At 46.6% G+C, this 23,316-nt stretch overlaps 1 protein-coding gene across 6 annotated transcripts in view; it reads right to left on the minus strand.

The window, feature by feature from the left end:
- The window catches only part of clec16a (C-type lectin domain containing 16A), a 303,082-nt gene that overhangs the window by 69,622 nt on the left and 210,144 nt on the right, over positions 1-23,316 (minus strand). For all 6 annotated transcript variants that reach the window (XM_038820933.1, XM_038820930.1, XM_038820934.1 and 3 more), the window contains 2 exons: positions 11,583-11,734; positions 10,033-10,237 (listed from right to left, as the gene is read on the minus strand). In XM_038820933.1, the coding sequence (XP_038676861.1) occupies positions 10,033-10,237; positions 11,583-11,734 (357 nt within the window). The remainder of the gene's footprint in view (positions 1-10,032; positions 10,238-11,582; positions 11,735-23,316) is intronic.

Consider the following 23,316-nt stretch of genomic DNA (forward strand, 5'->3'; position numbering starts at 1 on the left):
CATTGTACATGAAGCTATAAACATAGAGCAAAAGCTGTCCCCCTCACTTACAGGTCCCACCTTTATTAACCCCCTACTCGAAGCTAAACTAACCCACTCCCCCCTTCAGCTGACGATTAATTTTCCGCAAAGAAGTTGACAAACAGTTGCCACCTCCGAGCGAACCCTAACAGTGACCCTCTCAGGGCGAACTTGATTTTCTCCAGAGAAAGCTAGCCATGTCCGATAGCCAGGTCTGCAACTTCAGGGGCTTTGGGTTCCTCCAAGCTAATAATATCCGTCTCCGGGCTACCAGGGAAGCAAAGGCCAGAATGTCTACCTCTTTCATCTCCTGGATGCCTGGGTCTTCCGACACCCTGCAAATCGCCACCTCTGGGCTCATGCCACCCTTGTTTTTAACACTGTGGACATGACATCTGGATTGAGGTTTCACGAAGGACACCTACATGACAGACTTTTAGTTGTCATTGGGTTAAATATGAATCCGAAGGGGCAGCACGGTGGCGCAGTGGGTTAGCACTGTGGCCTCATGGCGCTGAGGTCCCAGGTTCGATCCCGGCTCTGGGTCACTGTCTGTGCGGAGTTTGCACATTCTCCCCGTGTTTGCGTGGGTTTCACACCCATAACCCAAAGATGTGCAGGGTAGGTGGATTGGCCACCACACTAAATTGCCCCTTAATTGGAAAAAATTAATTGGGTACTCTAAATTTTATTTTAAAAAATAAAAAATTTGAATCCGAGTTGTCAAGCTGACCATCTGTTGATTAGGTTCATTGGATGCGCACCCAAGCGTTAGCAGCTTGGAATATTGGGGTAGCCATCCGCAGAAGGGTCAGAAAATCTGCACTAAATCACAATTTGCTGTGCAACAGTGCAGGATCAAATAAAACTGGTCACTGCTTATCCTCAAAAATTAGCAGGATATGTCAGACTAATTCGAAGTATGTTCATAAAACAATTACATTGTTTTGAGTAGTTACTTATCATATTTGTTCTTTAACATTCAATGTCAGATAGATAGGAAAATCAAAAACAATGTTTATTTTTTAAATCTAGTCTGCAGTGAAATCAGTACAAAGTACTTGCTTGGGATGATGGTTCATTTCGGAAGAGGAAGGTTTGCTTCCCGTAGTGTAGGATTGTTTTGTTGACCAATGAAGAGTCAACAACTCTTCATTGGTCAACAAAACAATCTTATACAATCTTAGTCAGAATTTAATCTAGTACTACAACATCATCTGAGATTTTGCAGTGTTTCTTTGCAGCGTTTCAATTTAATGTTGAAGGGAGCAGAATAGAAATACTCCTCTCGGCAAAAGCAGTGTTTTGCAAACTTTTTTATCCCGGGACCCACTTTTGCCAACCAGCCGGCCTTCGGGACCCAAGGCGACGGACCCTGTGTCATAACTCTCACTCTTACACCCACACAAACTGCGCAGTAAGTCTCTCTTACACTCCTATTCCACTGTCCCCAGTGTTGGAACCAGTGCACGAGTTCCATACAGTGACCAGATTTCAATCTTTGCCTGCAAATCAGCTCAGTAGAGACTATGAAAACACAAAGGATGACAAAACGATTGCATCCATAATTTCAGTGGCTAGATATAAATACATATCAATTTCTTCGAACTCTAAGCTGACTTTCTGCTGAATTACTGTACATTTGGCTTTTGGAAATGTGGGGAGTGAGATCAGTTTTACAATCAGGAGCATTGCGAGTGTAAACAACGGAAGGTAACCATTCCAGAATACACTGCTCACCAGCAAGACTCATCAGCAACCAGACCTCACCGGTGGCCGGCAGGACTGTCCCAAGAATGACACAAAACCCAGTAGCATTTACAAGATTAACATTTGGTCCCACAAGTATCTCCAAAGTATAGAGTTAGCTGGAGCATGGATGGAACAGATCCGAGCATCCTTGTTCCAAAACAGAGTATGGCATGATTTTGCATCCAAACAGACCGCCTGAACTGTATCCGGCTTGCTCATGCGATGCTGCTGACTCCACGATCCACGGACTGTAATATTCCAACTCCAACTCCTGACATACGCTTGTGACTTTGACCTCTCATCTCCATTAAGAGTTGGGCTGTTCCCCTGTGACCGATGTTCATCTCTATGATCGTCTGGGGCATCATAAACATTCTCCACCATCATCTGTTGCAGAGTCTGGGTCCTGATTGTCAGTTGCGATACGCTCAATGGGAGCTACCTCTGGTGTAAAGTGACAGGTAGGTTCAGTCCTTTCACTAACACTTGCTTGAGCTTCCAGAGTTCCATTGGCTAACTCTACCAGATGCTGCAGAACTTTGTCAGATGTCTCACACTGACAACATGCTGCACAGTGCAGAGGGCCATCAGCCCCGTGCTTTAGTGATGCCAGAAAACTGCCCTCCTCTGGCCCAGGCTGAATTGAGCCTCCATCACTCCTGTCAGCTGCTGGTCAGCATATGAAAGAACAGTTATTGCTTCAAGGCTGGTAGATGATTTGTACAACCTCTGCTCGGGAACAGAGAGTGGTGAGACTGAAGACTGACCCTGGCTTGAACAGTGTGGCTCAGGCCATTTTCAACAAATATGCTGGTGGCGGCCGTTTAGAGCTTCTCCCATGATCAGGACCCACCATGGAAATGCTGCGACCGATCGCCCCGCAACCCTCCCGACACCTGCCTGCAACCCAACCACAGGTCACAACCTGCACTTTGAAAAGCACTGGTCTAAAGAATACACTTGATTTCATTTTACACACAAAATATGAAAACGCGTGTTAAATAGGTCAAACTATTTCACAACTTACAGCTGTAATTACAAAGGAAAACGTGCATTTCCCTGTAAGTTGTGGTTCTCAACGATACATTGTGGTCACATTGACAAATCTGGTCTTAACCATGGAGGAGCATGCTGAAACACAGCTGGCTGGATACATCACTCAGCAGTTCCAGTTAAGTTTAGAATGCGGCATTAGAGGATTCGCAAATTATTTTTAAAAACTTGTATTAAGCTATTTTTATCTTTGAAGTATATGGAATCCCTTGAGTTGTGCACAGTTCCTATTTGTTTCCTTTAAGCGTACAAAGGTGGAGCAGAGAGGACATTTCCTTCAACCACAATTCAGTCGAAGTTTGTATTCTCGTCTTCATTAGCAGATTGTGGGGTTGAGTCCCACTCGAGAGACATAATCACAAAATCTTCACTGCAGTACGAACGGTGTGTTGCACTATCGTCCTTCAGAGGTGATGTTAGACTGAGGCTCCACATGTAAGCTCAGGCGGATGTACAAGTTCTTCCCTGCATCATGGCTAATATTGATTACTAAAACTGTTACAAACCCGATCATTCAAACTGATTATCTGGTCAGTATCACACTGTGTTTGTGGGAGCATACTGTGCACAGATTGGCCATCATGTTTTCTACAATCCACCAATGACTACATGTCACAAGTACTTCGTTGGCTGTTAAGTACTTCGGGACTTCCTGAGGTTGCAAAAGGCGAGATATAAATGCCAACACCAAACAAATCGGCAAGTTGGTCTGGACTTGAATTTGTAGAATGCTTGCGTGACAGATCCCCGGAACAATATGTTGACAAACTAGGGGTAAAGTTCTTTTAGATGAAGTGCAGTGCAATGAGACAGGGTTAATTAACCTCATAGTAAAAGATCTGCTGAAAAATAGTGATCATAATTCAATTGAATTCCACATCAAGTGTGATTGGAGCATGTTGCTTTCAAAACCAATAATTTTAAACCTAAACAAAGCCAACTACATAGGTATGAAGAGACAGCAGGCCAAGGTTGATTGGGTAAATCGATTAAAAGGTTTGGTGATAAATGAACAATGGAAATATCAGAAGAATCCATTCAAGACGTTTATCAAAAATACATTCCATTGAAAAACAAAAACTCAGCCAAGAAAAATTCACACGTGACTTACTAAGGAAGTTAAGGATGGTATTTGTTTAAAAGAGATTTATAATTTTACAAAAAATACAGTAATAATACTGAGGATGGAAGTATTTTATAAACCAACTAAGAGTCACCAAAAGGTTGATTTAAAAAAGGGAAAAAATAGAAAGAGTAGACTGGCAGGAATATAAAAGTAATGGTAACTGCTTTTACAGGTATATAAGGAAGAGATAAGCTAAAGTAAATTGGCCATTTGGGGTAAAGACAAGATAGAATCATAGAATTTACAGGGTAGGAGGCGATTCAGCCCATCGAGTCTGCACTGGTCCTTGGAAAGAGCACCCCACCCAAGCCCATACATCCAACCTATCCCCACACCTCCATCCTATCCCCCATAACCCCAGCTAACCTTTTTTGGACACTATAAGGGCAATTTAGCATAGACAATCCACCTAACCTGCACATCTTTGGCCTGTGGGAGGAAACCGGAGCACCCGGAGGAAGCCCATGCAGACACTGGGAGAACATGCAAACTTATCTTGGGGAATGAGGAAATGGTAGGGACATCAAATAAACATTTTGTCTGTCTTCATAGTAAAGACAAAAAGTACACAGCTGAGATAAAGAATAACCAAGGAGCTCAAATGTACGAGGAACTGGAGGTAACTAATACCAGTAAAAAGGAAAAGTGATGGACAACTTAAGGAACTAAAATCCGACAAATCCCTAGGATTTGATGGTCTGCAGACTAGGGTTCTAAAAGAGGTAATGGATAGTGTATGTGCTGGTTATGATTTCCCAAAATTCCCTAGATTCTAAAACTATCCCGGGCAATAGAAGTTAATATAATTTCACTATTCAGGAAAGGAAGGAGCAGGAAGACAGAGAACTACAAATCAGTTAGCCTGACATCAGACATTGGGAAAACATTACAACTGCCTTGTTAAGGAAGTCTTAACAACGCACTTAGATGTGTACACATAGAATGGTCAGACAAATACTATTGGACAAATTTATTTGAGTTTTTGAGGATATAACTAGCAGCTTAAATAAAGGGGAACAAGTAGGTGTAATATACTTGGTTTAATAAGGCGTCATACTGAAGGTTTTTTAAAAAGTTGTTCATGGGATGCAGACATCGCTGGCTTGACTACCATTTATTGCCTATGAGAAGGTGGTGGTGAGCCACCTGCTTGAACCTCTGCAGTCTATGTATTGTAGGAACACCCATTGTGCTGTTAGGAAGATTAATATAGAAGATATGGGTTCATCCAGTTGGGGGTAATAGATGAGCATGGACAGAGGATTGGTTAATGGACAAATGGCAAAGAGTAGGGATAAACTGGGTATTTTCAACTTGACAGGCTGTGACTAGTCGAGTACCACAAGGATCAGAGCTAGGGACTCAGCTTTTTACAGCCTATATTAAAATATATATATATATATATATATATATATTTTCCAATTAATTCACGTATCTCGCCCATCTTTGGGTTGTGGGAGCGAGAGCCTCGCAGACACGGGGTCGGGATTGAGAGTTCAAATAAGGTTCACCAGGATGTTGCCTGGTCTAAAGGTTAGCAATGAGGAGAGGCTGAATAAATTTGGATTGTTTTCTTTGGAAAGACGGAGGCTGAGGGGAGACCTGATTGAGGTCTACAAAATGGTCAGAAATGGGGATGTTTGTGGATGACTGCACAATGTTCAGCACCATTCGTGTCTCCTCAGATAATGAAGCAGCCCATGTTCAAATACAGCAAAACCTGGACAATATCCAGGTTTGGGCTGACAAATGGCAAGTTACATTCATGCCACACAAGTGCCAGACAATGACCAGCTCTTACAAGAGAGGATCAAACCACTGCCCCTTGACATTCAATAGGATTACCATCGCTAAATCCCCCACAGTCTTCATTCTGGGGATTACCATTGTTCAGAAACTGTACTGGACTAGCCACATTAATACTGTGGCTGCCAGGGCAGGTCAAAGACTAGGAATCCTATAGTGAGTAACTCACCTCCTGACACCCCATAGCCTGTCCACCACCTACAAGGCACAAGTCAGGAGTGTAATGGAATATTCTCCCTTGCCTCGATGAGTGCAGCTCCAACAGCACTGAAGAAGTTCAACACCATCCAGGACAAAGCAGCCCGCTTGATTGCTCCCCCTTCCACAAACTTTCAAACCCTCCACCACCGATGAACAGTGGCAGCTGTGTGTACCATCTACAGGATGCACTGCATTAACTGACCAACGTTCCTTAGACAACACCTTCTGAACCCATGACCACTACCATCTAGAAGAACAAGAGCAGCAGATACCTGGGAACCCCACCACCTGGAGGTTCACCTCCAAGTCGCTCGCCACCCTGACTTGGAAATATATCGCCGTGCCTTCACTGTCGCTGGGACAACATCCTGGAACTCTCTCCCTAACAGCACAGTGGATGTACCGACAACTCAAGGACTGCAGCGGTTCAAGAAGGCAACTCACCAACACCTCCTGGAGGGCAACTAGGGATGGGCAATAAATGATGGCCTAACCAGCGATGCCCACATCCCGTAAATGAATTTTTAAAAAAATTATGAGAGGGAAAGGCAGAATGAATAGTCAGAAGCTTTTTTCCAGGATGGAAGACTCAATTACAGGTTGAGGGTGAGGTGAGGGGGAGAAAGTTTTTCACGCAGAGGGTGGTGGGTGCCTGGAACACATTGTCAGTGGAGATAGTGGAAGCAGACACGATAGCATCTTTTAAGATGCATCTTGATAGAAGCATAAACGGCGGGGAATGGAGGGATACAGATAGTTTGGACAATAAGTATAAATAATAATCGTTTATTGTCAGGCTTTATCATAGAATTTACAGTGCAGAAGGAGGCCATTCGGCCCATCGAGTCTGCACCAGGTCTTGGAAAGAGCAGCCTACCCAAGCCCACACCACCCTATCCCCATAACCCAGTAACCCCACTCAAACGACACTAAGGGCAATTTTGGACACTAAGGGCAATTTTGGACACTAAGGGGCAATTTGGCATGGCCAATCCACCTAACCTGCACAACTTTGGACTGTGGGAGGAAACCGGAGCACCCGGAGGAAACCCACGCACACACGGGGAGGATGTGCAGACTCCACACAGACAGTGACCCCGCCGGGAATCGAACCCGAGACTCTGGAGCTGTGAAGCAATTGTGCTAACCACTATGCTACGGTACTTCCCCCTTTAATGAAGTTACTGTGAAAAGCCCCTGGTTGCCACATTCCGTTGCCTGCTCGGGGAGGCCGGTACGGGAATTGAACCCGCACTGCTGGCATTGTTCTGAATTACAAGCCAGCTGTTTAGCCCACTGTGCTAAACCAGCCCCTGAAAGTAGTATGTCTAGATAAAGAATCTGGATTGGCGCAGGCTTGGTGGGCCGAAGGGTCTGTTCCTGTGCTGTAATGTTATTTGTTCTTTGTCTGGGAATGTGGACTGCAAGGATGCCACAAAAAGGCTGTGATGACGTATAGAAAAGGTGGAGTGATTGAGCAACAAGTTGGTAAATGGAGTGTAATGTGGGGAAGTAGAAGGTTATTCACCTAGATACTAAGATTTGAAAAGCAGAATAAATTTCAAAAGGCATGAAACGTGTACATGTTAATGTTCAGAGGAACTTGGGTGCATTCATGCAGGTACAGCAAGCAATTAGGAAGGCATGTTGCCATATATGCAAGGGGAAGAGAGTACAAGAATAAGGAAGTCTTCCAATAATTATACAGGGCTTTGGTACTTCTGGAGTAGCACGTGCAGTTTTGGTCTCTGTATTTAAGGAAATATATACTTTCACTGGAAGCAGTACAGCAAATGTTCTCTGGATTGACCCCCAAGATGGGAAAGCTGTCCTCTGATGAGAGGTTGAGTAAGTTGGTCCTATGCTTTCTGGAGTCAGATGAATGAGAGGTGATCTCATTGAAACATACAAGATTCTGAAGAGACTTGACAGGGTGGACACAGAGATTGTTTCCCTGGCTGGAGAATCTAGACGATGGAGGTACAATTACAGGATAGCAGGCCAATTATTTAGGATTGAGAGGAGGGCAAATCTCTTCACTCAAAGGGTTGTGAATCTACGTAATTCTCAATCATATGGTTGTGGATGCTCTGATGCTTCATATATTTCGGACTGGGATAGATTTTTGGTCTCTCAGGAAACCAAGGGATAAGGGAACAGGAGAGTGGAGTTAAGGTTGCTATCTGCCATGATCGTTCAGAATGGCAGAGCAGGCTCAGGAGCCCGCATGGTACCCGGTTGGTATAGTCTTGTTCCTATGTCCTCAAGTTCTTTGTCTTTTGAATGGTAAAACAGCTTGGACAGTATAAATATATACAAGTACAAATTGCACAAAAATGCAGTGACGAAATTGAGCTTGGAAAGTTCAACTACAAGTTTAAGAAAGTATAGGAGGGGGCAGCACGGTGGCACAGTGGATAGCATTGCTGCCTACGGCGCTGAGGACCCGGGTTCGAATCCCGGCCCTGGGTCACTGTCCGTGTGGAGTTTGCACATTCTCCCCGTGTCTGCGTGGGTTTTGCCCCCACAACCCAAAAAGATGTGCAGGTTAGGTGAATTGGCCATGCTAAATTGCCCCTTAATTGGAAAAAATAATTGGGTACTCTAAATTTAAAAAAAAAAAGAAAGTATAGGAGCATTTTTCCCAATCGAATCTGAACATAACCGTTATTCTGGTATTACCATTACTAAAATAGTGAATTCAGACTGACCACTGACCTATCAGGCAGAAGACACTTGTGTTTTGGTGCAATGCATTTTGTTTGAACATAGGTCCACCCTGGGTGCCATCCAGATCCATCTAGTTCTAGAAACACACACTACTGACTAGGCACAGCTACATGCAGTATTGTAGGATGTTTTCTAGGGTTGTATGGTTCTGTACTTCCTGCATACTTTTAATTCCATTGTTTGCAAACAATGCAACCAATCAGAGATATGTTACCACTTTCCACCCACCAAGACAAGCAGTCATTCTGAAAGGTAGTTGTTATTTAAGTAATTTGTTGGACATCAAAGTTCTCTACCACAATATAATCAAATATAACCTCTGTAGAGCCTTTAATGGTTTGCTGCTAGATGCATAATATGGAATTAATGTTAAAAAAGATTAAGTTAGGGCAGCACGGTGGCGCAGTGGGTTAGCCCTGCTGCTTCACGGCGCCGAGGTCCCAGGTTCGATCCCGGCTCTGGGCCACTGTCCGTGTGGAGTTTGCACATTCTCCCCGTGTTTGCGTGGGTTTCGCCCCCACAACCCAAAAATGTGCAGGCTAGGTGGATTGGCCAAGCTAAATTGCCCCTTAATTAGAAAAAAAGAACTGGGTACTCTAAATTCAAAAACAAGGTTAGGTTCAGCCATTTGTGTATTAAGGTACTTGGGATGTCCTGAGATCATGAACGATGGGGCGGAATGGTGACGCAGTGGTTAGCAATGCTGCCTCATAGCACCAGGAAACTGGGTTCAATTCCCACCTTGATTGACTGACTGTGGAGTTGACACGTTCTCCCAGTGTCTGAGTGGGTTTCTCCGTATGCTCTGGTTTCCTCCCACTGTCCACAATGTTAGTGGATTGGTCATGATAAATTGCCCCTTAGTGTCCAAAAGTTGGGTGGGGTTAAGGGGATAGGGCGGGGAAGCGGACCTAGGTAGGGTGTTCTTTCAGAGGGTTGGTGCAGACTCGATAGGCCGAATGGCCTCCTTCTGCACTGCAGGGATCCTATGATGCTTGTAAATTCAACTTTCTTTACCTCGTATTTCAGCTGTTGAACATCAATAACAGCAACAAATATGGTATAAAAGAACTTTAGATTTTTTATCAATATCACTTTATTGAACAGCTAAGTGAATTGTTGGAAGTGTTTGTGGATGATGAATTTAATATAGAAAGCAAGAAAATTTACCAGCTCTATTAAATTAATCAAAACCTCGGCAAAAATCGCATTGGGTGCTTAAAAAGATTCCACACGCAAAATCAGAATTTTCATTAGTCCTGCATAATTTCAGCAGGTAAGCTGGCACCACTGTTTGAATGGCCTAGTTATACCTGCTACAGTAATAAGAAACTGGCACAAACCTGCTATTCTTTGCATCTTCATGCGCCGTGCTTGAATGCGGCCCTTTGCTAACCGCTGTTTTGCGATGATGCAGCGGATGTGATCAGAAAAGATGAATGTGGCCTGGAGGATTGGGAAAGGTCTGGCATGAGGGTTGGATGCTGGCTTATGGATGATGATATTTAAAGCTCTACTGTCATCTTCCACTCCCATCACCTGCATATCCTGTTAAAAAAAATAGGTACAATAATTGCAAGTACACAATAAGTCTAATATCATATTTCAACCACAGCTTAAAAAGCTTTCCTTTGGTGATTACACAGTAACATACACTGTATGGCTGCATCTTTCTCAACCAGATATTATCTTTAGTTCACAACTATCGAAACCTAAACTGGACCTAAAACAAATCTCTCAAAATCTGGATCAGTTTATTCAGGTGGCCTAAAAACAAACCGCAAGATTTGTTGGCAGCATTTGTTGACCGGGCAGCACGGTAGCATGGTGGTTAGCATAAATGCTTCACAGCTCCAGGGTCCCAGGTTCGATTCCCGGCTGGGTCACTGTCTGTGCGGAGTCTGCACATCCTCCCCGTGTGTGCGTGGGTTTCCTCCGGGTGCTCCGGTTTCCTCCCACAGTCCAAAGATGTGCGGATTAGGTGGATTGGCCATGCTAAATTGCCCGTAGTGTCCTTAATAAGTAAGGTTAAGGGGGGGTTGCTGGGTTACGGGTATAGGGTGGATACGTGGGTTTGAGTAGGGTGATCATTGCTCGGCACAACATTGAGGGCCGAAGGGCCTGTTCTGTGCTGTACTGTTCTATGTTCTATATTAAGATAGTTTATCCACTATTTCTATGGGATTACAATTTACTACAGAGCATATTGTACAAACCAGATTCGGTAAAATTAACAAAATAAGTCTAAATGAAAAGGTTTCCCATTCAAGCGAAAAAATGCTTTTTGTGACCAATATAGCTCAGTGAAGCTAATCGAAGAGGCATCAGTAAAGAACAAAATCACCCATTTCTGTCTTTCCTCTCTAATCTTCCTCCACCACAACATTTCATGGTCTCGGGTTCAAAATTACAAAAGTGAAAAACAGAAGCCTCAGGCCGCATTAGAATGAATGAATACCAGGAGGTTGCAGAGATATTGCACATTTGTACCATTTCTTCAAACATCATTTATTTTGGTGTCTAAATGAAAAGTGATCCGACCCCCATGAAAGAAACCAACTTTACCAAATATGCAAATGCCATATAAAGCCTCATTTGGATTCTAAAGTGTTGTTTAGGGTGGGTGAAGTGAAAGCACCAAAACGTGCCATAAATTTAATCAGAAGGTATACCTCTGCTGCCCTTGCACAGTACAGCAAATTATACTGACAAAAAGTTTCAATTAGTTCTCCTCGATATATTTTGTCCCACTGTACAGCTGAGAAATTAGTTGCAAACAGGATTGCAGCAATAATCCAAATAATTTACAAAGATACGTGTGTCAGTTTTGAATTTAAATATTAGAATCAAAGAAGCAGAAAGGAGATGGGTCTGCAAACATTTAGCTACTTACCTGAAGTAGGCCTGCAAATTTCACCACTCCCCAGCCAAGTCGTTTGCTCTCGGGTTCAACCAAGCTCATCTGATAAATGTCTACAGCCAGGAATCGATGCATCTGACTACCATCCTTTGTAACTACCGTGCAAGCAATTAAATCACTGTTGTCTGAAAGAACAGAATTAACACCAAGTCTCAGTTAATCAGATTATACAGGAGAGAGTGGAAATTAAATCTGTTTCAAAATAAAATTCTTAAGATAATCAGTGATAAACCAAAAATATAAACATTGACAGCGCTTAATATAATTCAAATCATGTGTTTGCTCTCCAGTTAAGGAAAATGAAATGGACATGAATGAAGGTTGGAAGTAATTTGTGACGAATTACCCTCAACTATTTAAGAAAATAAGCATTGCAAGAATATGAACATACAAACTAGGAGTAGGCCACTCGGCCCCTCGAGCCTGCTCTGCCATTCAATAAGATCAGGCTGATCTGTATGTGTCGAGTTCCCCGTTCCCATCTGCCCCAATAACATTCAATCCCCTTGCCTAACCACAATCTATCTGCCATAGATGACATTGCTTCCACCACCTTCTGAGGTAGGTGTTGGAACCAACAATTCTACGGACACGTGCTTGTAGGATTAGAATAGCGGTTTTAATATACTCACAACAGAGCCAGCCGGTTAGCCATTGAACTTTCGGTGAACTGGCCGGCTGACCATGTGGCACTGATCTTTTATACAGCAGCGTCCGGGGGAGGAGTCCTGGGCAGAGCCAAGGGAGAAGCCCTGTACAACTCGAGCATTCCCAGAGCTACTCCCCCTGGAAGACAGGTAGTGCAACTGCACTTACAATACAGACACATCTATATACAGATTATAATCCGGTGTGAATCACATTCACCACATTAGGGAGTTCCAAAGTCACACAACCCCTCAGAAGAAAGATTCTCATCGCTGTCCGTGAAGGGCAACCCCTAATTTTAAAACAGAATACTCTGTATTTAGGCTTACAGCTTTTACTGTTACAAACACGTACACGAGTTAGAGTAAAGGAATCGGGGAGTCTTGGACCAGGGTTAAAATTAGTGACTAAGGAAATGCACAAGTGGTGTAACTCTTAGTTTGTTCCTTTTTGAAAAGCATACATTTCAAGTAGTACAAGGAGCCACCTAGCATGCTGCCACTTCAAAGTGAGTCAAAAGAATCTATGTTTGCAGCGTATTCAACCAGATGAGTTCAAATGCTCACCCATGGCCAACATAACAAGCACACTTCTCAGCAGTGGTCGCTGGCTGACGATTAAGAATGGGATTGCTAGGGCAGCACGGTGGCCTAGTGGTTAGCACAGCTGCCTCACGGCGCTGAGGTCCCAGGTTCGATCCCGGCTCTGGGTCACTGTCCGTGTGGAGTTTGCACATTCTCCCCGTGTCTGCGTGGGTTTCGCCCCCACAACCCAAAAATGTGCCGAGTAGGTGGATTGGCCATGCTAAATTGCCCCTTAATTGGAAAAAATAATTGGGTAATCTAAATTTAAAAAAAAAAAATGGGATTGCTGATTGAATTTTTTTGTCTCCTTGACTTAGGAACACTCATCTGGCATCAATGATCTCTTCTGGGCCAACTAATACAGCCCAGATCAAAGACCTTCTGATGTCCAAAAGAGCCGTGGTGCATTTAATCACTGTGCGGTTGGGACAGTCCTTACAATCAATACTGAATTTAGCTGCTGATCCTTGGAGCAGAATAACTAGCTTGTTCTTCCTGACTCTTCTCAGATACTATTCGTTACTATTTTCACAGAGAAGAGGAAAAAGTTAAAAGACTGTTTTGTCTTCACTGGCCTATAATAATTCAGCAGACAATAGCAAACTCTTAATTTAAGCCGTTGATATTAGAGAAGTCTGCTCTAATTAGGCAACACTGAATGAAAATAATTTTGCACCCTTGTTGACGAGGAAGCTCCACAAATATCCTCAATGATGGAACAGGCCAGCACATCAGTGCAAAACGAAGGCTGAAGCGTTTGCAACAATCTTCAGCCAGAGGCAAGTGGATAATCCATCTCTACCTCCTCCGTGATGCCCAGGATCACAGATGCCAGTCTTCAGCCAATTCGGTTCACTCCATGTAATATTAAGAAAGCTTCGGAGATTCATTCTGATCTGGCTAACAGTCCACAAGAAAGGTCTTTTGCTCTCACAGTAGGTTAGTTAAAAAAGATTAATAGTGCAGACTTGTCAGGATTAAAAATAATATTTATTCATTTGCGGTTAGGCAGCATTTATTGCTCATCCCTAGTTGCCCTTCAGAGGGTGGTGATGAGTTGCCTTCTTGAACTGCTGCAGTCCTGGAGATGTAGGTACACCCACTGTGCTTTTAGGGAGGGAGTTCCAGGATGCTGCCCCAGTGACAATGAAGGCACGGCAATATACTTCGAAGTCAGGGTGATGAGTGACTTGGAGGGAAACTTCCAGGTGGTGCGGTTCCAAGAGATCTGTTTCACTTGTCCTTCTACATGGTGGAGGTTGTGGGTTTGGAAGGTGCCGCCTAAGAAACTTGGAGAGTTACTGCAGTGTACCTTGTTTTTTTTAGCAGCAGTGCTAACCACTATGCAATCATGCCACCCTAGCGTTGAGCTTCTTGAGTGTTGTTGGAGCTGCACTCATCCAGGCAAGTGGAGAGCATTCCATTATACTTGTGCTTCGTAGATGTGGACAAGCTTTGTGGGGGGTGAGGGGTTGAGTTACTCACCTTACGATTCCTAGCCTTCGACTTACTCTGGTAGCCATAGTATTAATCCAGTTCAGTTTCTGATCAATGGTAACCCCCAGGGTGTTGATTGTTGGGGGTTCAGTGATGGTGATGCCATTGAATGTTAAGGGACAGTGGTTAAATCTTCCCTTGTACGAGATGTTCATTGCCTGGCACTTGTGCGGCACGAATGTAACTTGCCACTGGTCAGCCCAAGGGGGAAGATGAAACAAAACCAGGTGAAACAGCTTTTTGAAGACATCCAGCCAGAGTAAGCAGGGGGCCTAACAGGAGCCAAACCTGTTCCGGAAATCAAGCATTACTCTGTGTTATTGGGATGTCAGATGGATTGAGAGGTGCATATTTTTCTTTTTTCTTGTTGTATAATTGTGATTTGTTTTTATTTGTTCGTGGGACGTGGGCCTCGCTAATCCCCAATTGCCCTTGAAGGGGCAGTTAAGAGCCAACCACATTTCTATGAGTCTGAAGTCACTTGTAGGCCAGGCCAGGCCAGGCAAGGACGGCAGATTTCCTTCCCTAAATCTGGGTTTCTGGTTTACTAGCTCAGCGACAATACCACTACCCTACCGCCTCCCCATAGAGATAGCAATTAAGAATATTGTATTGACTCTATTTAGTAGTATTGTTTAAGGGGTTGTAAGCTATTTTCGGGTGTGAGGATTTTAGTATTTTGTTAATAATGTTTTGTTTTAAAAATACCAAATCCAAATATTGTCCAGAATCTGAAGAGCAGGGCAGAGGCTAGGAAACCTGCAGCAAGTAACTTGCCCCCGATTCACCAAAGCCTGTTCACCATCTGCAAGGCACATGTGAAGAGTGTGATGGCATATTCTCCAATTGCCTGGATAAGTGCAGCTCCAACAACACTCCAGAAGCTCGACACCCTCTGCACAAAGCAGCTCACTTGATTGACACCCTATCCACAAATATTCACTCCCTCCCCCACCGACAAAGCGGCAGTTGTGTGTACCATCCACAAGATGCACTGCAGGAACTCACCAAAACTCCTTAGGCAGTACCTTCCAAATCCATAACTACCACCTAGGACAAGGGTAGCAAACACATGGGAATACCACCATCTGGAAGTTCCCCTCCAAGCCACTCACCATCCCGACTGCTTTTCCTTCAGTTTCGCTGGGTCAAACCCTGGAACTTCCTTCCTAACAGCACTGTGGGTGCACCTACACCATATGGATTGCAGAAGGCAGCTCACCATCACCGTCTCAAGGGCAGTCAGGGATGGACAATAAATGCTGGCGAATCCAATGACACCCACATCCGAGAAATGAATTTTGAAAATTCTAATGTAACTGTCACCATCTTACATTAATTGTACACCAATAACTTTGGAAAAAATCCCAGTCTGTCTCACCATTTGAAATTATACCCGAGCAGGAACACAAGGTGGCTTACAGGAAGACACCGAAGGCACAGTTCCCAAATGTGGCCATTTTTTGATCTCTCCCCATCTTCAAAAGCATCCTCTTTGTGGAGGGATAAAGCACGGTGAAAGAGTATAGTGTTCAATTCTAGTCGCCACACTACCAGAAGGATGTGGAGGCTTTAGAGAAGGTGCAGAAGAGATTTACCAGGATGTTGCCTGGTATGGAGGGCATTAGCTATGAGGAGCGGTTGAATAAACCCAGTTTGTTCTCACTGGAACAACGGAGGTTGAGGAGCGACCTGATATAGGTCCACAGAATTATGAGGGGCATAAACAGAGTGGATAGTCAGAGGCTTTTCCCCAGGGTAGAGGGGTCAATAACTAGGGGGCATAGGTTTAAGGTGCGAGGGGCAAGGTTTATAGGAGATGTATGAGGCAAGATTTATTTTACACAGAGGGTAGTGGGTGCCTGGAACTCGCTGCCAGAGGAGGTGGTGGAAGCAGGGATGATAGTGACATTTAAGGGGTATCTTGACAAATACATGAATAGGATGGGAATAGAGGGATACGGACCCAGGAAGTGTAGAAGATTTTAGTTTAGACGGGCAGCATGGTTGGCACGGGCTTGGAGGGCCGAAGGGCCTGTTCCGGTGCTGTACTTTTCTTTGTTCTCTGTTTGTTTTGTTATTCCAAAGAAGAGCAGGTGCACTGGCCCTTCTTTATTCCTCAAACATCATCACTAAAAACAGATGAACTTTCTATTATCACATTGTTTGTTAATTGGACCTTTCTGTGCCAAAGTTAGCTGCCATGCAAAGTTAGCTTACATTGCAGGCTGGATTCTACCGCCCCGCCCGCCGCAAGAACACCAAACGTGAGACGGCAACAATGGAAAAATCTACTGGCCTCGGGCGAGATTCCCTGGTCATCGGAAGAATGCGGCCAGAGAATCCCGCCCTACATTTCAAAGATGCTTCATTGACAGTGAAAGGGCTTTGGAAAGATTTAGGTTTGTGAAAGGCGTAAATCATTTTTTCATTCAATCCTAAAAATAATAATGATAGTCATCACTGCCAGTACATACTAATGGTACTAAATATGGTACATTAATCATTAGTGCAGGTAATGTAAAAAAAGAATATTAATGAAGACTATGCAATAGTACAAGAACAGACACGCAAACATATACTTCAATGGCTCCTGAATAATTAATACAAACTGAATTACAATACTAAAAATGTACCTGATTTATCACTCTCAATCAGTGTCACATACTGCGTGAGTTTTTAAGAATAGATTTTATTTTTTAGGTTGGAGATCAGCGAACTGATTATCTATGACTCCGTTAACCAAGACGGGGGAAACTAAAATGGGCCATTTAATAAAAGTTTATGCATGTTCCCGGAACACAACTGTTAAACTGTTAGGGCAGCACAGTAGCATTGTGGATAGCACAATCGGTTCACAGCTCCAGGGTCCCAGGTTCGATTCCGGCTTGGGTCACTGTCTGTGTGGAGTCTGCACATCCTCCCGTGTGTGCGTGGGTTTCCTCCGGGTGCTCCGGTTTCCTCCCACAGTCCAAAGATGTGCAAGTTAGGTGGATTGGCCATGATAAATTGCCCTTAGTGTCCAAAATTGCCCTTAGTGTTGGGTGGGGTTACTGGGTTATGGGGATAGGGTAGAGTTGTTGACCTTGGGTAGGGTGCTCTTTCCAAGAGCCGGTGCAGACTCGATGGGCTGAATGGCCTCCTTCTGCACTGTAAATTCTATGAAAAAATGGGTGTGGTTTGACATTCAACCTTTATAGTATAGCTCTCAACTATCCTCCGTCATTCAAAAAACAAACAAATTAAGGGCGGCTTGGTGGTGCAGTGGTTAGCACTGCTACCTCATGGCGCCGAGGTCCCAGGTTCGATCCCAGCCCTGGGTCACTGTCCGAGAGTTTATACAGTCTCCCCGTGTCTGCGTGGGTCTCACCCCCACAACCCAAAGATGTGCCGGGTAGGTGGATTGGTCATGTTAAATTGCCCCTTAGTTGGAAAAAAAAATGGATACTCTAAATTAAAAACAAATTTGGCAAATATTACAAAGTTGGAGTTTGATGCTAGCTGTACTTTCTTTTTGATATTTATAACACGGTCCCAATATTTCCAATGAAATTTACAATAGTTCAACAGGTTCCCAAGAAAAAGCCATTGGTCTAAAGTGTGAATTCCGGACTTGTTAAAATACAAGTGAACAGCCAATATAGCAAGGCCATTATGTACCTGGATCATTAGTGTATAGCAAATTGCGATTTATCAGCACCAATTGCCCTGTAGTTAATATAATCGGGATTTTAAAAAAAACAGAAGGTCAAATTCCTAAAAAAAAATGATCAAATTAAAAAGACATGCCACAGATGATCAAATTAGAAAGCCAAAGAAATTTGGCATGCTGCATCGACTCTCACAAACTTCTACAGATGTGCCATACAGAGCATCCTATCCGGCTGCATCACAGCTTGGTATGGCAACTGCTCGGCCCAAGATCGCAGGAAACTGCAGAGTGTGGGGAACTCAGCCCAACACATTACACAAACTTGCCACCCCCACATTGATTCTGTCTACACCTCCTGCTGCCTCAGGAAGGCAGACAGCATTATCAGAGACCCCTCCCACCCAGGCATTGCCTTCTTCCAGACCCTTCCATCAGGCAGAAGGTACATAAGTCTGAAGACTCGCACATCCAGACATAGGAACAGCTTCTTCCCCACAGCTACAGGACTCCTCAACGACGCCCCCTCAGACTGATCTGTCCCCTGTAAGAACACTATTCACGACGCCCTATGTTGCTCTTGCTCATGTATTTGCTTTGTTTGGCCCCTTGTTCCGCACTGTAACCAATCACTGTTTGGTGATGTACCATTTGTCAATGTTCTCTACTTTTCACTGTACTCTGGTACGTAACAATAAAGCAAATCAAATCAAATCAGAATTAGAAATCCTATATTTTTGAGAGAATGAAGAGTACCAACTGAAATAAATTGGGTCAAAGATGAGATAGAGGCCAAGGACAAGAATGCAAAACAAACAACAATTCATGGGGATGCTCTAGATGAGAGGACAGAGCAAATAGACAGTGCCAGGAGTTAGAGGAGAATGTTGGCAGTTGGCAAATGCCTCATTTGGATAACTTTCCAATTCCAGTGTAAGGGCCTTTATCATTCTGAATTGTATCCGATGCAAAGCTCCTTGCAAATTCTATGTGGTCAAATGGATGCATTATATTTTTATGTCGCTGAATGCTATCAAACAATTAATCAAATCAACTTGTTCTTGCATTCCCACTTGGCTTACATTCAACAAACCAGTATTGCAAGTTAATACATTTTTTTTGCAAAAAAATTTATTCGCAGGATGTTGGCATCGCTGGCTAGGACAGCATTTATTGCCCCTCCCTAGTTTCCCTTGAGAAGGTGGTGGTGGGGACTTCCGGTGGCGGCAATGCGGAGCTAAGCCGCACATTCGGCAGCTCCCGCTGAAAACGGACTTTGGGGCTCTTTTCAGGGCCCCCAACGGAGCTGTGTCGGCAAATCCCGACGTGGGAAGAGGACAGGAGTCGACCCCTACAGTCCTATGGTCCGGACCAGGAGTGGGGTAAGGAGAAAAACGGAGAAAGCACCCCTGTAAAAGCGGGGGAAGGAAGACAAAATGGCGGCCGGCGGAGGCCTTGAGGAGCTGAGGCAGTGGGCTCAGGAGCAGCAGGCAACTCTGCTGCGCTGCTTCCAGGAGCTTAAGTTGGAGCTGCTGGAGTCGTTGAAGGTAACCACCAGGGAGCTGATGGAGACCCAGACAGCCCAGGGGGCTGCGATCCGGGAGCTGCAGCAGCAGGCCTCCGAAAGGGAGGATGAGGCCGTGACTGTCGTGGGGAAGGTGGAGATGCACGAGGCGCTCCATAAAAGATGGCAGGAGCGGTTCGAGGAGCTGGGCAACCGGTCGAGAAGGAAGAATTTGCGGATCCTGGGCCTCACGGAGGGTCTGGAGGGGTCGGACCTGGCGGCCTATGTGGCGGTTATGTTAAACTTGCTGATGGGGGCTGGGTCCTTCCAGGGGCCCCTGGAGTTAGAGGGGGCCCACAGAATTCTGGCTAGGAGGCCCAAGCCGAACGAGCCGCCGCGGGCGGTGTTGGTGCGGTTTCATCGGTTCGTGGATCGTGAGTGTGTGCTCCGGTGGGCCAAGAAGGAGCGGAGCAGCAAGTGGGAGAACACGGAGGTGGGGATCTTCCAGGACTGGAGTGCGGAGGTGGCGAGGCGGAGGGCCGGGTTTAATCGGACGAAGGCGGTGCTCCATAGACAGAGTGTGAAGTTTGGCATGTTGCAGCCGGCGCGTCCGTGGGTCACCTATAAGGATCGGCACCATTATTTTGAGTCCCCGGAGGAGGCGTGGGCCTTTGTGCAGGCCGAGAAATTGGACTCAAACTGAGGGTCTAAGATGGGGAATGCTGTATAATACTGTATTTGTATTTGCTTGGTTTAATGCAAGATGTGGGTTGGCCTTCGGGTGGGTGGGGTGATGGCCATTTGTCTTTTCTGTATGGGTTTTTCTGTAGGGGTCTGGTGGACGGGTTCAGGCAGGGGGGTAAACGGGGAGTTCGGGGAGCTGGTGGGGGGGACTGACAATGGGAGTTGCCCTAGAAGAGGCGGGGCCGGGCAGGGCGAAAGCGCGGGCTTTCTGCGGGTTTCCTGCGCTGGGAGATGGTGGGGGCGGTTGCTGGCTGTTTTCTTTTCCCGCGCAAGAACGGGGGGGGGGGGGGGGGTTGCCGCCGTAGGAAACTGGCAGAGCGGGGGACGCTGGCCGGTGGTGGGCAAGGGATGGGGTATGGCTAATCGACAGGGGAGGGGGGCAGGGAGCCCTCTGATCCGGCTGATAACCTGGAATGTGAGGGGGCTGAATGGGCCGGTCAAACAGGCCCGGGTATTTGCGCACCAGAAGGCAGATGTGGCCATGCTCCAGGAGACACACCTGAGAGTGGTGGACCAGGTTCGGCTGAGGCAGGGATGGGTGGGCCAAGTATTTCACTCAGGGCTGGATGAGAAGAGTAGGGGGGGGTGGCGATCCTGGTGGGGAAGAAGGTGTCGTTTGAGACGTTAAATGTGGTGGCTGACAGTGGCAGGAGATATGTGATGGTGAGTGGTAAGCTGCAGGGGGAGCGGGTGGCATTGGTGAATGTTTACGCCACAAATTGGGACGATGCGGGGTTTATGCGGCGCATGTTGGGCCGCATTCCGGACCTGGAGGTGGGGGGCCTGATCATGGGGGGGACTTTAACACTGTACTGGATCCCCCATTGGATCGGTCCAAGTCCCGGACGGGTAGGAGGCCGGCGGCGGCTAAGGTGTTGAGGGGATTTATGGACCAGATGGGGGGGTGGATCCCTGGAGGTTTGCGAGGCCAAGGGCCAGGGAGTACTCGTTTTTCTCCCACGTACATAAGGCCTACTCGAGGATTGATTTTTTTGCCCTGAGCAGGGGGTTGGTTTCGAGGGTGGAGGATGTGGAATACTCCGCCATTGCCATTTCAGATCATGCCCAACACTGGGTGGACCTCGGGCTGGGGTAAGAGAGGGACCAACATCCGTTCTGGCGCTTGGAGGTGGGGCTGCTGGCAGATGAGGAGGTGGCCGAGAGGGTTCGGGGGTGTATCGAGAGGTACCTTGAGGCCAATGACAACGGGGAGGTCCGAGTGGGGACATTCTGGGAGGCATTGAAGGCGGTGATGAGGGGGGAATTGATTTCCATCCGAACCCATAGGGAGAGGGGGGAGCAGAGGGAGAGGGAGAGACTGATAGTGGAGATGGTGCGGGTGGATAGGAGATATGCGGAGGCTCCAGAGGAGGGATTGCTGGGGGAGAGGCGTAGCCTTCAGGCCAGATTCGACCTATTGACTACCAGAAAGGCGGAAGCTCAGTGGAGGAAAGCACAGGGGGCGGTGTATGAACACGGGGAGAAGGCGAGTAGGATGCTGGCACACCAGCTCCGAAAGCGGGACGCGGCCAGGGAGATTGGGGGAGTGACGGAAAAGGCTGGGAAGGTGGTGCGGAGGGGAGTAGATGTTAATGGGGTCTTCAGAGACTTCTATGGGGAACTGTACCGGTCGGAACCCCCGGTGGAGGGGGGTGGAATGGGGCGCTTCTTGGACAAGCTGCGATTCCCGAAGGTGAAGGAGGAGCAGGTGGAGGGACTAGGGGCACTGATCGAGCTGGAGGTCAAAGGGATAGGGAGCATGCAGTCGGGGAAGGCGCCGGGGCCGGACGGGTTTCCGGCTGAATTTTATAAAAGGTATTTGGACCTGTTGGGCCCCCTGTTGGTCCGGACCTTTAACGAGGCAAGGGGGGGGGGGGGGGGGGTTTGCCCCCAACTATGTCACGGGCGCTGATTTCCTTGATCCTGAAGTGGGACAAAGACCCTCTGCAGTGCGGGTCATATAGGCCGATTTCGCTGCTAAACGCCGACGCTAAGCTGCTGGCAAAGATCCTGGCCACTAGAATAGAGGATTGCGTGCCCGGGGTCATTCATGAGGACCAGACGGGGTTTGTGAAGGGAAGGCAGTTGAATACAAACGTGCAAAGGCTCCTCAATGTCATTATGATGCCGGCCATGGAAGGGGAGGCGGAGATAGTGGTGACATTGGATGCGGAGAAGGCCTTTGATAGGGTTGAGTGGGAGTATTTGTAGGAGGTGTTGGAGAAGTTTGGGTTTGGGGAGGGGTTTATCCGGTGGGTGAGGCTGCTCTACGAGGTCCCGATGGCGAGTGCAGCCACAAACAGGAGGAGGTCGGAGTACTTTCGGCTGTACCGGGGGATGAGACAGGGGTGCCCCCTGTCCCCCTTGCTCTTCGCGTTGGCGATTGAGCCCCTGGCCATGGCATTGAGGGAGTCAGGGAACTGGAGGGGCCTGGTGCGGGGTGGGGAGGAGCATAGAGTGTCGCTGTATGCGGACGACCTGTTGCTGTATGTGGCGGACCCGGTGGGGGGGATGCCGGAGGTGATGAGGATTCTTAGTGAATTCGGGGGTTTCTCTGGGTATAAGTTGAACCTGGGCAAGAGTGAGTTGTTTGTGGTGCATCCGGGGGATCAAGAGGAGGGGATTGGTAGGCGCCCACTGAAGCAGGCAGGGAAGAGCTTCAGGTACCTAGGGGGCCCTGTACAAGCTCAACCTCACAAGGTTGGTGGAGCAGATGGAGGAGGAGTTTAAGAGGTGGGATATGTTACCGCTGTCACTGGCGGGGAGGGTGCAGTCCGTTAAGATGACGGTGCTCCCGAGGTTTTTGTTCCTGTTCCAGTGCCTCCCCATCCTTATCCCGAAGGCCTTTTTTTAGGAAGGTCAACAGGAGTATCACGGGATTTGTGTGGGCGCATGGGACTCCGAGGGTGAGACGAGTGTTCCTGGAACGGGGCAGGGATGGGGGGGGGGGGGCTGGCGTTGCCCAACCTCTGTGGGTACTATTGGGCTGCCAATGCAGCGATGGTGCGTAAGTGGGTAATGGACGAGGAAGGGGCAGCATGGAAGAGGATGGAGGCGGCGTCATGTGTGGGCACGAGCCTG

Source organism: Scyliorhinus canicula, chromosome 15, assembly GCF_902713615.1.
Source record: "Scyliorhinus canicula chromosome 15, sScyCan1.1, whole genome shotgun sequence".
Lineage (NCBI taxonomy): Eukaryota > Metazoa > Chordata > Chondrichthyes > Carcharhiniformes > Scyliorhinidae > Scyliorhinus > Scyliorhinus canicula.